At 43.3% G+C, this 12543-nt stretch overlaps 1 protein-coding gene across 4 annotated transcripts in view; it reads right to left on the reverse strand.

Moving 5' to 3' along the window:
* The window catches only part of LOC115107372 (glypican-4-like), a 105797-nt gene that overhangs the window by 2767 nt on the left and 90487 nt on the right, over positions 1 to 12543 (reverse strand). For all 4 annotated transcript variants that reach the window (XM_029630778.2, XM_029630785.2, XM_029630769.2 and 1 more), the window contains 7 exons: positions 10173 to 10570; positions 2775 to 2940; positions 2457 to 2587; positions 2166 to 2312; positions 1903 to 2027; positions 1479 to 1651; positions 1 to 636 (listed from right to left, as the gene is read on the reverse strand). The exon at positions 1 to 636 is cut by the window's left edge and continues 2767 nt beyond it. In XM_029630778.2, coding sequence (XP_029486638.1) covers positions 413 to 636; positions 1479 to 1651; positions 1903 to 2027; positions 2166 to 2312; positions 2457 to 2587; positions 2775 to 2940; positions 10173 to 10570 — 1364 coding nt within the window. In that variant the 3' untranslated portion in view covers positions 1 to 412. The remainder of the gene's footprint in view (positions 637 to 1478; positions 1652 to 1902; positions 2028 to 2165; positions 2313 to 2456; positions 2588 to 2774; positions 2941 to 10172; positions 10571 to 12543) is intronic.

Consider the following 12543-nt stretch of genomic DNA (forward strand, 5'->3'; position numbering starts at 1 on the left):
TTTTCCCACAGAGCTACTGTACTCTTAGCTTTGAGAGCCAGTCTAGAGCTTCAACATGTAACCAAGATGTTCTCTTTTCTGGCATAGCCACATTCATCCCTGGCCAGCCCATGAATGAAATGGAAGAACTCAAAACACTGTTGGTAATGTGGCGGGAGGGATTCTAGCTCGAAGGTGCGCAAGCGGCGAATCCGTTAAATCAGGACAAAAGGCAAAGAAACAAACAAGAAAAGTGGAAGGAAATCGCTGTACAGTATTGACCATTTTTATAAAAACGAACAAAAAATTAAAATAACTCAAGAGCCCCCCCCCCCCCCACATGATGGCGGGCAGACAGGTCCTGAAGGCAGTCTTCTTAAAAGTCTGACAGTTTTTCCCTTCTCTCCATCTTACTTTCTCACTCTCTCTCCCTTTATCGCCAATGGGGGGCGAGCAGGGCCAGGGTGAGCCCACAGAGTGCCAGTGCCATGCTCCCGTGTGCCATACGGTCTCCACCGGTCGTTTCCTGGTGCACCACCTTGACCACGCGGGGGTTGATGGGGGTGGGTGGGATGGAGAAGTAGATGTCCGGGTCTGCCTCACAGGATGGAGAGTCACAGCCGCTACCACTCTCCTGTCCTCCGCTACCATCCTCATCTGAAAGAAAGAAAGAAAGAAAGAAAAAGAGAGAGAGCGAGCGAGAGAGACAGAAGTGAGAAAATTTCAGGAGGCAAGAAATGAGAGTAGGTTGATGAGGCCAACACAGGAAAAGACGGCATTCAGGGGATGAAAATAGAACTCATCAAGTCTTTTGTGACATTTTTATGGAAACACCAAAGGTTGTAGTCCTCTCTAGCTCAATTGATAGAGCATGGCGCTTGCATTGGTAGGATAATGGGTTAGATTCCCGGGACCACCCATATGTAAAAAATGTATGCACGCACGACTAAGTCGCTTTGGATAAAAGTGTCTGCTAAATGGTATATAAGGTAATTGTCAATAGTCTTCAAACAGACAACATAAGCAGAATATCTAGGCCAACTAATCATTAAAGGATTATTGACAATTTGTAAGCTATATTTCTTACGCAAATGTTTATTGAAAACAAATACATTTCCCAATAAGCACTTGTCTCTCAAATACATTGTTACAGTTGTTAGTTAGCTAATTTAACCATATTAGCATAGGATGTGACGTCAAATGGCAAAACAAGATATAAACAAGATACAACAAGCCATCTACGATTCACCACACATCAGCTTCTTGTCATTGTTGCTAGCTATCTGACTGTTCAGAAAACAACTACACACGCACGGCCTTTTACCTCAGAGTTACTCCACATTATTGTAATGATGTCAACACACCTGGCTATTGAAATGGAGAAGATTTCCTAAAGTTTAGTTCCCTGTAGAGGGTGCCAATCAGGTGTCCAACCCGGACCTGCATGGGGCAATGGGCCTCAGTAAGTAAAATAATCTGTTAGTTTTTACCATCCTCACCTTGGTCGATGGAGATATCATTGCCGCTGTGGGCGGCCTTCAGCCAGCTGGTCATTTCCTTCAACACTGCGATCTGACTGCGAATCACCACATCTGGCTTTGTAATGTCCACTTCCACATCCGGGTTGGACACCTGATTGGCCAATCCATTGCCCATGACAACAAACTCGTACCTATGGCAGAAGGTCAAGAATGAATGTGGAGATCCTACCAAGCACACTGTTAGTTCACTATCTGCAGCAACATTACTTTATGCCTTCAGAATGGCGGCTCCATCCCAAATGGCACCCTATTCCCTAAATAGTGTACTATGTTTGAAAAGTAGTGCAGTAAACGGGGAATTGGGTCTAATTTGGGACGCAGCCACTGTTGGTTGGTGACTGTGTCAAGGGAGTGACCTAGGAAAACAACCTGCCAAACTAACCTGCTCTTTGCTGTTCCGTTCCAACAGTCATCCCTCGACGTAATCCTCTCCCCAGCACACACGGTTTCTGGCAGCGTGGACCAGAACTTCTTAGCATGCTTCAGCCTTTTCTTCACGTCTGTCGTCTGGGCAGAAGGAGAGAGGCAGGCAAACAGAGATGGATCATTCATTTACACCAAGTCCATTTGAAAGACTTCGGATTCTCACGTGAAAACTCTTGAATTTATGCTGACGGTTGGGCCAGATAACTGACAATGCCTTACCAGTCTGTCCAGGCTGGTGCCAGCAGCAGTAGTGGGCCGTGCGTCAGGGCTGTAGGGTCGAAAGCGACCGGTGAATCCTGTCTCCTTGACTGAGCGATGCGACCGGAAGCCATTACCTGGTTTAGGCTGACCACACCCCTGGAACACCTGGAGGGGTGGAGAGGTAAGTGGGTGGAATGTACAGACAGACAGATAGACACAGGCTACCAGGCAGGCACACAGCCAGAAAGGTTGGCGAATAAAGAAAACACACACACAGTCAAAGACAAACTGAGACAGGAAGTGACTGACCTTCTGTGACACCTGCATGCTGTTCTCCTGCATGTTCATGATGGCCTCAGAGATCTTAACGTCAATGGGGTCCATCACAGACTCAAAGTTGAAGGGCCCCTCCAGTCTCTCAGCCAGACTCAACATGGCATCTGATAAGACACAACTCAGTCATGGACACAATAACTGTAACCCTGCAATAACTGCAAACAAACACCCCTAAAACCAAAATAATTATGTGAATTAAAGTGTAAAGGCCTAGATTCTACCAGCAGGGGGAAGCTCCCTCCCTCCCTCCCTCCCGTTTAACTACTCATTGTTGGATATAAAAGCCCTTACCCAGGAAGTTGTTCCACTCTGTGTCGAGGTCAGCCTGGTTGGCCAGACAGCCACGCATCACGTTGAGACAGTAGTTCTGGCAAGGCTTGAGGGCCACCTGGCCTTTGCAGTAGGGACAGTACAACATCTTCATGGCTGCCCGCACACAGCTAGGGGATACACTGACCTGAGGGGGAGGGCAAAGGGAGTTAGTGACCAATGCATTTCAGACAGTCACAGACTATATACAGTGCAAGATGTATCAGACAGACACTTAGACTATATTATTGACACCCTTGATACGCTCAAATTTTTGGGGAAATGATATGATATCATTTTATACTAATACAATTGCTCATAGAAATAGATTTGGTTTAACAATTAATATAATTTTTCCTCAAAAGGGTAGGGGTCAAATGATTGACACCCGTTTGTTCCATAGGGCGGCGCACAATTGGCCCAGCGTCATCCGGATTTAGGGGAGGGTTTGGCCGGGGTAAGCCATCATTGTAAATAAGAATTGGTTCTTAACTGACTCGCGTAGATAAATACAGGTTAAATCAAATTAATTACAATTCCTCACCTTGAGAGGATAACGGCACTGAGCCTTTTTCTAAAATGTTTCAAGAGTTGGAATACACATTGGGAGGGATCTTAGACCAGATCCTTGATATTTTATTTAACCAGGTAGGCCAGTTGAGAACAAGTTCTCATTTACAACTGTGACGCCTACAACATCACAGACTTACACATGGGGTAAGTTACACACGTACAGTTGTTGAAAAATGTTTTGAGAATGACACAAATATTAATTTCCAAAGTTTGCTGATTCAGTGTCTTAGACATTTTTGTCAGATGTTACTATGGAATACTGAAGTATAATTACAAGCATTTCACAAGTGTCAAAGGCTTTTATTGACAATTATATGAAGTTGATGCAAAGAGTCAATATTTGCAGTGTTGACCCTTCTTTTTCAAGACCTCTGCAATCCGACCTGGCATGCTGTCAATTAACTTCTGGGCCACATGCTGACTGATGGCAGCCCATTCTTGCATAATCCATGCTTGGAGTTTGTCAGAATTTGTGGATTTTTGTTTGTCCACCCGCCTCTTGAGGATTGACCACAAATTCTTAATGGGATTAAGGTCTGGGGAGTTTCCTGGCCATGGACCCAAAATATTAATGTTTTGTTCCCCGAGCTACTTAGTTGCCTTATGGCAAGGTGCTCCATCATGCTGGAAAAGGCATTGTTTGTCAACAAACTGTTCCTGGATGGTTGGGAGAAGTTGCTCTCGGAGGATGTGTTGGCACTATTCTTTATTCATGGCTGTGTTCTTAGGCAGAATTGTGAGTGAGCCCACTCCCTTGGCTGAGAAGCAACCCCACACATGAATGGTCCCAGGATGCTTTACTGTTGGCATGACACAGGACTGATGGTAGCGCTCACCTTGTCTTCTCCGGACAAGCTTTTTTCTGGATGTCCCAAACAATCGTAAAGGGGATTCAGAGAAAATGTATTTTACCCCAGTCCTCAGCAGTCCAATCGATGTACAGTACCCTTTGCAGAATATCAGTCTGTCCCTGATGTTTTCCCTGGAGAGAAGTGGCTTCTTTGCTGCCCTTCTTGACACCAGGCCACCCTCCAAAAGTCTTCGCCTCACTGTGCGTGCAGATGCACTCACACCTGCCTGCTGCCATTCCTGAGCAAGCTCTGAACTGGTGGTGCCCCAATCCCACAGCTGAATCAACTTTAGGAGACAGTCCTGTCACTTGCTGGATTTTCTCAGGCGCCCTGAAGCCTTCTTCACAACAATTGAACCGCTCTCCTTGAAGTACTTGATGATCCGATAAATGGTTGATTTAGGTGCAATCTTACTCGCAGCAATATCCTTGCCTGTGAAGCCTTTTTTTGCGCAAAGAAATGATGACGGCACGTGTTTCCATGCAGGTAACCATGGTTGACAGAGGAAGAACAATGATTCCAAGCACCACCCTCCTTTTGAAGCTTCCAGTCTGTTATTCAAACTCAATCAGCATGACAGAGTGCTCTCCAGCCTTGTCAACACTCACACCTGTGTTAACTGACATGATGTTAGCTGGTCCTTTTGTGGCAGGGTTGAAATGCAGTGGAAATGTTTTTTGGGACTCAGTTCATTTGAATGGCAAAGAGGGACTTTGCAAATAATTGCAATTCATCTGATCACTCTTCATAACATTCTGGAGTATATGCAAATTGCCATCATTCAAACTGAGGCAGCAGACTTTGTGAAAATTTATATTTGTGTCATTCTCAAAACTTTTGGCCACGAATGTACAGTCAATAACACAATAGAAAAAATCTACTGTGAGGGAAAAAAGCATTTGATCCCCTGCTGATTTTGTACATTTGCCCACTGACAAAGAAATGATCAGTCTATAATTTTAATGGTAGGCTTATTTGAACAGTGAGAGACAGAATAACAACAACAAAAAATCCAGAAAAACGCATGTCAAAAATGTTATAAATTTAATTGCATTTTAATGAGGGAAATAAATATTTGACCCCTCTGCAAACCATGACTTAGCACTTGGTGGCAAAACCCTTGTTGGCAATCAGAGGTCAGACGTTTCTTGTCATTGACCACCAGGTTTGCACACATCTCAGGAGGGATTTTGTCCCACTCCTCTTTGCAGATCTTCCCCAAGTCATTAAGGTTTCGAGGCTGATGTTTGGCAACTCGGACTTTCAACTCCCTCCAGAGATTTTATATGGGGTTAAGGTCTGGAGACTGGCTAGGCCACCCCAGGACCTTAATGTGCTTCTTGAACCACTCCTTTGTTGCCTTGGCTGTGTGTTTTGGGTCATTGCCATACTGGAATACCCATCCACGACCCATTTTCAATGCCCTGGCTGAGGGAAGGAGGTTCTCACCCAAGATTTGATGGTACATGGCCCCGTCCAGCATCCCTTTGATGCGGTGAAGTTGTCCTGTCCCCTTAGCAGAAAAACACCCCCAAAGCATAATGTTTCCACCTCTATGTTTAACAGTGGGGTGTTCTTGGGGTCATAGGCAGCTTACCTCCTCCTCCAAACACGTTGAGTTGATGCCAAAGAGCTCCATTTTGGTCTTATCTGAACACAACACTTTCACCCAGTTGTCCTCTGAATCATTCAGATGTTCATTGGCAAACTTCAGACGGGCATGTATATGTGCTTTCTTGAGCAGGGGGACCTTGCGGGCGCTGCAGGATTTCAGTCCTTCACGGCGTAGTGTTTCACCAATTGTTTTCTTGGTGACTATGGTCCAAGCTGCCTTGAGATCATTGACAAGATCCTCCCGTGTAGTTCTGGGCTGATTCCTCACCATTCTCACGATCATTGCAACTTCACGAGGTGAGATCTTGCATGGAGCCCGAGGGAGATTGACAGCTCTTTTGTGTTTCTTCCATTTGCAAATAATTGCACCAACTGTTGTCACCTTCTCACCAAGCTGCTTAGTGATGGTCTTGTAGCCCATTCCAGCCTTGTGTCGGTCTACAATCTTGTCCCTGACATCCTTGGAGAGCTCTTTGGTCTTGGCCATGGTGGAGAGTTTGGAATCTGATTTATTGCTTCTGTGAACAGGTGTCTTTTATACAGGTAACAAACTGAGATTAGGGCGGCAGGGTAGCCTAGTGGTTAGAGCGTTGGACTAGTAACTGAAAGGTTTCAAATTCAAATCCCCGAGCTAACAAGGCACAAATCTGTTGTTCTGCCCCTGAACAGGCAGTTAACCCTCTGTTCCTAGGCAGTCATTGAAAATAAGAATACTTTTCACCCCTCACTGTATATACAGTGTGTGATTAGGGAGGTAAGGTAATAAATAGGTCATAGTGGCGAAGTAATTACAATTTAGCAATTAAATACTGGAGTGATAGATGTGCAGAAGATGAATGTGCAAGTAGAGATACTGGGGTGCAAAGGAGCAAAAAAATTAATAACAATATGGGGATGAGGTAGATGGATGGGCTATTTACAGGTGCAATGATCTGTGAGCTGCTCGGACAGCTGATGCTTAAAGTTAGTGAAAGCGATATGAGTCTCCAGCGTCAGTGATTTTTGCAATTCGTTCCAGTCATTGGCAGCAGAGAACTGGAAGGAAAGGCGGCCAAAGGAGGAATTGGCTTTGGGGGTGACCAGTGAAATATACCTGCTGGAGCATGTGCTACAGGTGGGTGCTGCTATGGTGACCAGTGAGCTGAGATAAGGCGGGGCTTTACCTAGCAAAGACTTATAGATGACCTGGAGCCAGAGGGTTTGGCGACGAATATGAAGCGAGGGCCAGCCAACGAGAGCATACAGGTCGCAGTGGTGGGTAGTATATGGGGCGTTGGTGACAAAACGGTGACAAAACAGACAAAATATCCTTTGTCTGCACATATGGACTACCCTCTTCAATTCAAACCACAGGTTTTCAACAGGTTTAAAGAGCGGAGACTGAGATAGCCATTGCAAAATGTTGATTTTGTGGGCAATTCATTTTTCTTTGTGGATTTTGATGTATGCTTGGGTATATTGTCTTGCTGGAATATCTATTTGTGGACAAGTTTCAGTTTCTTGACAGAGGCAACCAGATTTTTGGCTAAAATGTCCTGGTACTGAGTGACTTTGACCTTACAAGTGCCCCAGGATTAGTGGAAGCAAAAATAGTCCCATAACATCAAAGTTCACCAACCATATTTTTTTTATAGGTAGGGGGTTATTTTCTGCTCATGCATTCTCATCTAGAAGCAAAACCCACCACTGGTGTGCGTGGCCAAAGAACTCTATTTTCTTGTGATCCGCCTGGAGTTTGCTAAACGGCATTGGAACTTGGATTTGAACCGTTGCTTTGGTCAGATGAAATGAAAATATAGCTCTTTGGCTACACACACCAGTGGTGGGTTTGGTGTTGAAAAGAGAATACATAAGCAGAAAATAACTGCATACCTACTGTAAAATATGGTGGTGGATCATTGATGCTATGGGGCTATTTTGCTTCCACTGGTCCTGGGGCTCTTGTTTGGGTCAACTTGGTTGCCTCTGCCTGCCAGGAGGCTGAAACTTGGTAGCAAAGTGGATCTTCCAGCAAGACAATAACCTAACCCCAAGAACATAACAAAATCCACAAACAATTGGCCACCAAATCTACAATTCAACTAATATAATGTTCTATATGTCATTCTATGCATCAACATCTCTATATTTCTTATGGTTGCAAAGGGAGGGTAAATAATTGGTAACTTTCAAAGTTGACCAGTAAACTACCAGAATTTTTGTAACTCAAGAATGTTAGGGAATTGTATCACTTGACATCTAGTAGCCGTTTTGGGTACTTCAGATTACCACAGGAGTCTAACTATCTCTGGCCCTCCGTGTGGCCTTAACACATGTAAAATATATAAAATAAGATCATTTTAAAATACAAAATAAGAAGGACAAAACTGTAGAACTTTATCCTAAATATAACCCATAAACTTGGTGAACTTCCATTTCATCCCAATATCATGGTTTCAGCATGAAATATAATTTCTATGAAATAAAAATAGATACAATGTCAATACAGTTAATTCAGAAAGTATTCAGACCCCTTGTCTTTTTCCACGTTTTTACGTTATAACCTTATTCTAAAATGGATTAGATAAAAAAACATGTTTTACTCAATCTACACACAATACCGCAATAATGACAAAGTGAAAACAGGTTTTCAGAATTATCATATTTCATATTAAATATCATATTTACATAAGTATTCAGACCATTTGCTATGAGACTTGAAATTAAGCTCAGGTGCATCCTGTTTACATTGATCATCCTTGAGATATTTCTACAACTTGATTGCAGTCCACCTGTAGTAAATTCAATTGATTGGAAAACATTTGGAAAGGCACACACCTGTCTATAAAAGGTCCCACAGTTGACAGTGCACATCAGAGCAAAAGGTTGAAGAAATTGTCCATAGAGCTCAGAGACAGGATTGTGCCGAGGCACAGATTTGGGGAAGGGTACCAAAACATGTCTGCAATATTTAAGGTCCCCAAGAACACAGTGGCCTCCATTATTCTTAAATGGAAGAAGTTTGGAACCAACAAGTGTCTTCCTATAGAGCTGGCCCCCTGGCCAAACTGAACATTTTGGGGAAAAGGGCCTTGGTCAGGAAGGTGACCAAGAACCCGATGGTCACTCTGACATAGCTCCAGAGTTCTTCTGTGGAGATGAGAGAACCTTCCAGAAGGACAACCATCTCTGCAGCACTCCACCAATCAGGCCTTTTTGAAGAATGTCTAGACGGAAGCCACTCCTCAGTAAAAGGCACATGATAGCCCACTTGGAGTTTGCCAAAAGGCCACTAAAGTATTCTGACCATTTGAAACAAGATTCTCTGGTCTGATGAAACCAAGTTTGAACTCTTTGGCCTGAATGCCATGCATGTCGTCTGGAGGAAACCTGGCACCATCCCTACGATGAAGCATGGTGGTGGCAGCATCATGCTGTGTGGATGTTTTTCAGTGGAAGGGACTAGGAGATTAGTCAGGATTGAGGGAAAGATGAACAGAGCAAAGTACAGATAGATCCTTGATAAAAACCTGCTCCACAGCGCTCAGGACCTCAAACTGGGGCGAAGGTTCACCTTCCAATGGGACAACGACCCTAAGCACACAGCAAAGACAAAGCAGGAGTGGCTTCGGAACAGGTTTCTGAATGTCCTTGAGTGGCCCAACCAGACACCGGACTCTGGAGAGACCTGAAAATATCTGTGCAGCGACGCTCCCCATCCAAAATGACAGAGCTTGAGAGGATCTGCAGAAGAATGGGAAATACTCACCAAATACAGTTGTGCCAAGCTTGTAGCGTCATACCCAAGAAGACTCGAGGCTGTAATCGCTGCCGAAGGTGCTTCAACAAATTACTAAGTAAAGGGTCTGAATACTCTATTTTTTTTGTAAACATTTCTAAAAACCTGTTTTTGCTTTGTCATTATGGGGTAGTGTGTGTAGATTGATGAGGGGAAAAAACAATTGAGTCAATTTTAGAATAAGGCTGTAACGTAACAAAATGTGGAAAAAGTCAAGGGGTCTGAATACTTTCCAAATGAACTCAATGTCTTTGTTGTCTATGTTTTGCCACCAAACTGGGGGAAGTTGTGAAAAGAGTAAATAGTTGGAAGAGTTGGAGAGTTAAGTGAAAATAATGTCATTGTTGATTAAATGCTTTATTCTTTAATTCAACTTTTTCTTGAACCATATGGTCTATCCACTAGAAACTCATGGATGAATAAAAAATGAATACTATATATGAATACTTCTTTAAAACATTTCCAAAGTTCACATTGATTGCCATAGATTACATGTTAATTAAGAAGCATTTCCGTAACTTTGGTATATTACCATTCGTTTTGCAACTCTACTCTTCCACTTACCGTGGAGACTTTGTTGACCACCTCGGGCATGAGCGCCAGGCCACGTGTGAAGGTGCGTGCCGCGACAAAGGCCCGTGTCAGCTGGAGGCGGAGCTTGCGCGGCACGTCACCAAACGGTTTCAGTTGCTCGGTGTGGCGGCTGACACACTCCATGTAGGCGTCACTGAACTCGTACTGGACGTTGACCAATCGGAACATCCTCTCCAGGAGGTCTTCCCAGAAGTTAGACAGCATGGAGTCCAGGTTGACTGCCCCGCTGCCCGACACATAGTAGCGCTTCAGCTCCTGGAAAAAGTGCTTGAATAGCTCCGCATTATGCACATACATCAGGCCATACGTGCGCACGAACATGTCGTTGAGCGAGTGCTCCGCATTGTCCAGCAACTCGCGGAAGAATTCTGCAGACGGGAAAGAGAAGAAGAGAGTGTAAGTACAACGATAGCACACAGCTAAAACTTAATGTCAACATCAGAGTGTGGTAACGGTAGGCTACATTTGTGATCTAATAGAATATTAATATAAAGGATTTATTATTATTAAATATTATTATTGAAGTGACTTGTTATTCAGGAAATTGTATTTGCGGCATAATGGGGCGCTTTGTACATCTTCCAAAACATGTGGACGGGTGCAGATTTTATAAAGGCTAATGTCAATACCATATTTGTTCTGTCTGGGCCAAAGATGTTCAAACTACGTACGTATTCTAATAACATTTGTTCCTCTTAAAAAACATATGGTGCCTTCGGAAAGTATTCATACCCCTTGACCTATCCACATTTAGTTGTATTAAAGCCTGAATTAAAAATGGATTCAATAAATACAAAATCTCATCAATGTACACACAATACCCCATAACGAAGACTAAGTGAAAACATGTTAATATACACTACCGTTCAAAAGTTTGGGGTCACTTTAGAAATATCCTTGTTTTTGAAAGAAAATACAATTTTTTTGTCTATTTAAGAAGACCTTTTTTCTGGAAACAGCAGAGGGAACACCCCCCTATCCACATCGATGGAACAGTAGTGGAGAGGGTAGTAAGTTTTAAGTTCCTCGGCGTACACATCACAGACAAAGTGAATTGATCCACCCACACAGACAGCATCGTGAAGAAGGCGCAGCAGCGCCTCTTCAACCTCAGGAGGCTGAAGAAATTCGGCTTGTCACCAAAAGCACTCACAAACTTCTACAGATGCACAATCGAGATCATCCTGTCGGGCTGTATCACCGCCTGGTACGGCAACTGCTCCGCCCACAACCGTAAGGCTCTCCAGAGGGTAGTGAGGTCTGCACAACGCATCACCGGGGGCAAACTACCTGCCCTCCAGGACACCTACACCACCCGATGTCACAGGAAGGCCATAAAGATCATCAAGGACAACAACCACCCGAGCCACTGCCTGTTCACCCCACTATCATCCAGAAGGCGAGGTCAGTACAGGTGCATCAAGCTGGGACCGAGAGACTGAAAAACAGCTTCTATCTCAAGGCCATCAGACTGTTAAACAGCCACCACTAACATTGAGTGGCTGCTGCCAACAATCTGATTCAACTCCAGCCACTTTAATAATGGGAATTGATGGGAAATGTAAAATATATCACTAGCCACTTTAAACAATGCTACCTAATATAATGTTTACATACCCTACATTATTAATCTCATATGTATACGTATATACTGTATTCTATATAATCTACTGCATCTTTATGTAATACATGTATCACTAGCCAAACTATGCCACTTTGTTTACATACTCATCTCATATGTATATACTGTACTCAATACCATCTACTGTATCTTGCCTATGCCGCTCTGTACCATCACTCATTCATATATCTTTATGTACATATTCTTTATCCCCTTACACTTGTGTCTATAAGGTAGTAGTTTAGGAATTGTTAGCTATATTACTTGTTGGTTATTACTGCATTGTCGGAACTAGAAGCACAAGCATTTCTCTACACTCGCATTAACATCTGCTAACCATGTGTATGTGACAAATAAAATTTGATTTGATATTCATCAGTCTACTCGTTCTGAGAAATTTTATGTTAAAATTGACAAAAAATGTGATTTTCTTTCAAAAACGAGGACATTTCTATGTGACCCCAAACTTTTGAACAGTAGTGTACATTTTAGCAAATGTATGTCAATAAAACTTGGGAATCCACCTGTTGCCAATTCAATTGTTTGGACATGATTTAGGTCTCACAGTTGACAGTGCCGACACTATACCATGAAGTCCAAGGAACTGTCAATAGATCTCACAGATAGAATTGTGATGAGGCATATATCTGGAAGGGCATAAAACATTTTCTATTGTGTTGAAAGTTTCCAAGAGCACAGTGGTTTCCATCATTGGGAAAT

The sequence above is a fragment of the Oncorhynchus nerka genome, linkage group LG3 (assembly GCF_034236695.1).
Source record: "Oncorhynchus nerka isolate Pitt River linkage group LG3, Oner_Uvic_2.0, whole genome shotgun sequence".
Lineage (NCBI taxonomy): Eukaryota > Metazoa > Chordata > Actinopteri > Salmoniformes > Salmonidae > Oncorhynchus > Oncorhynchus nerka.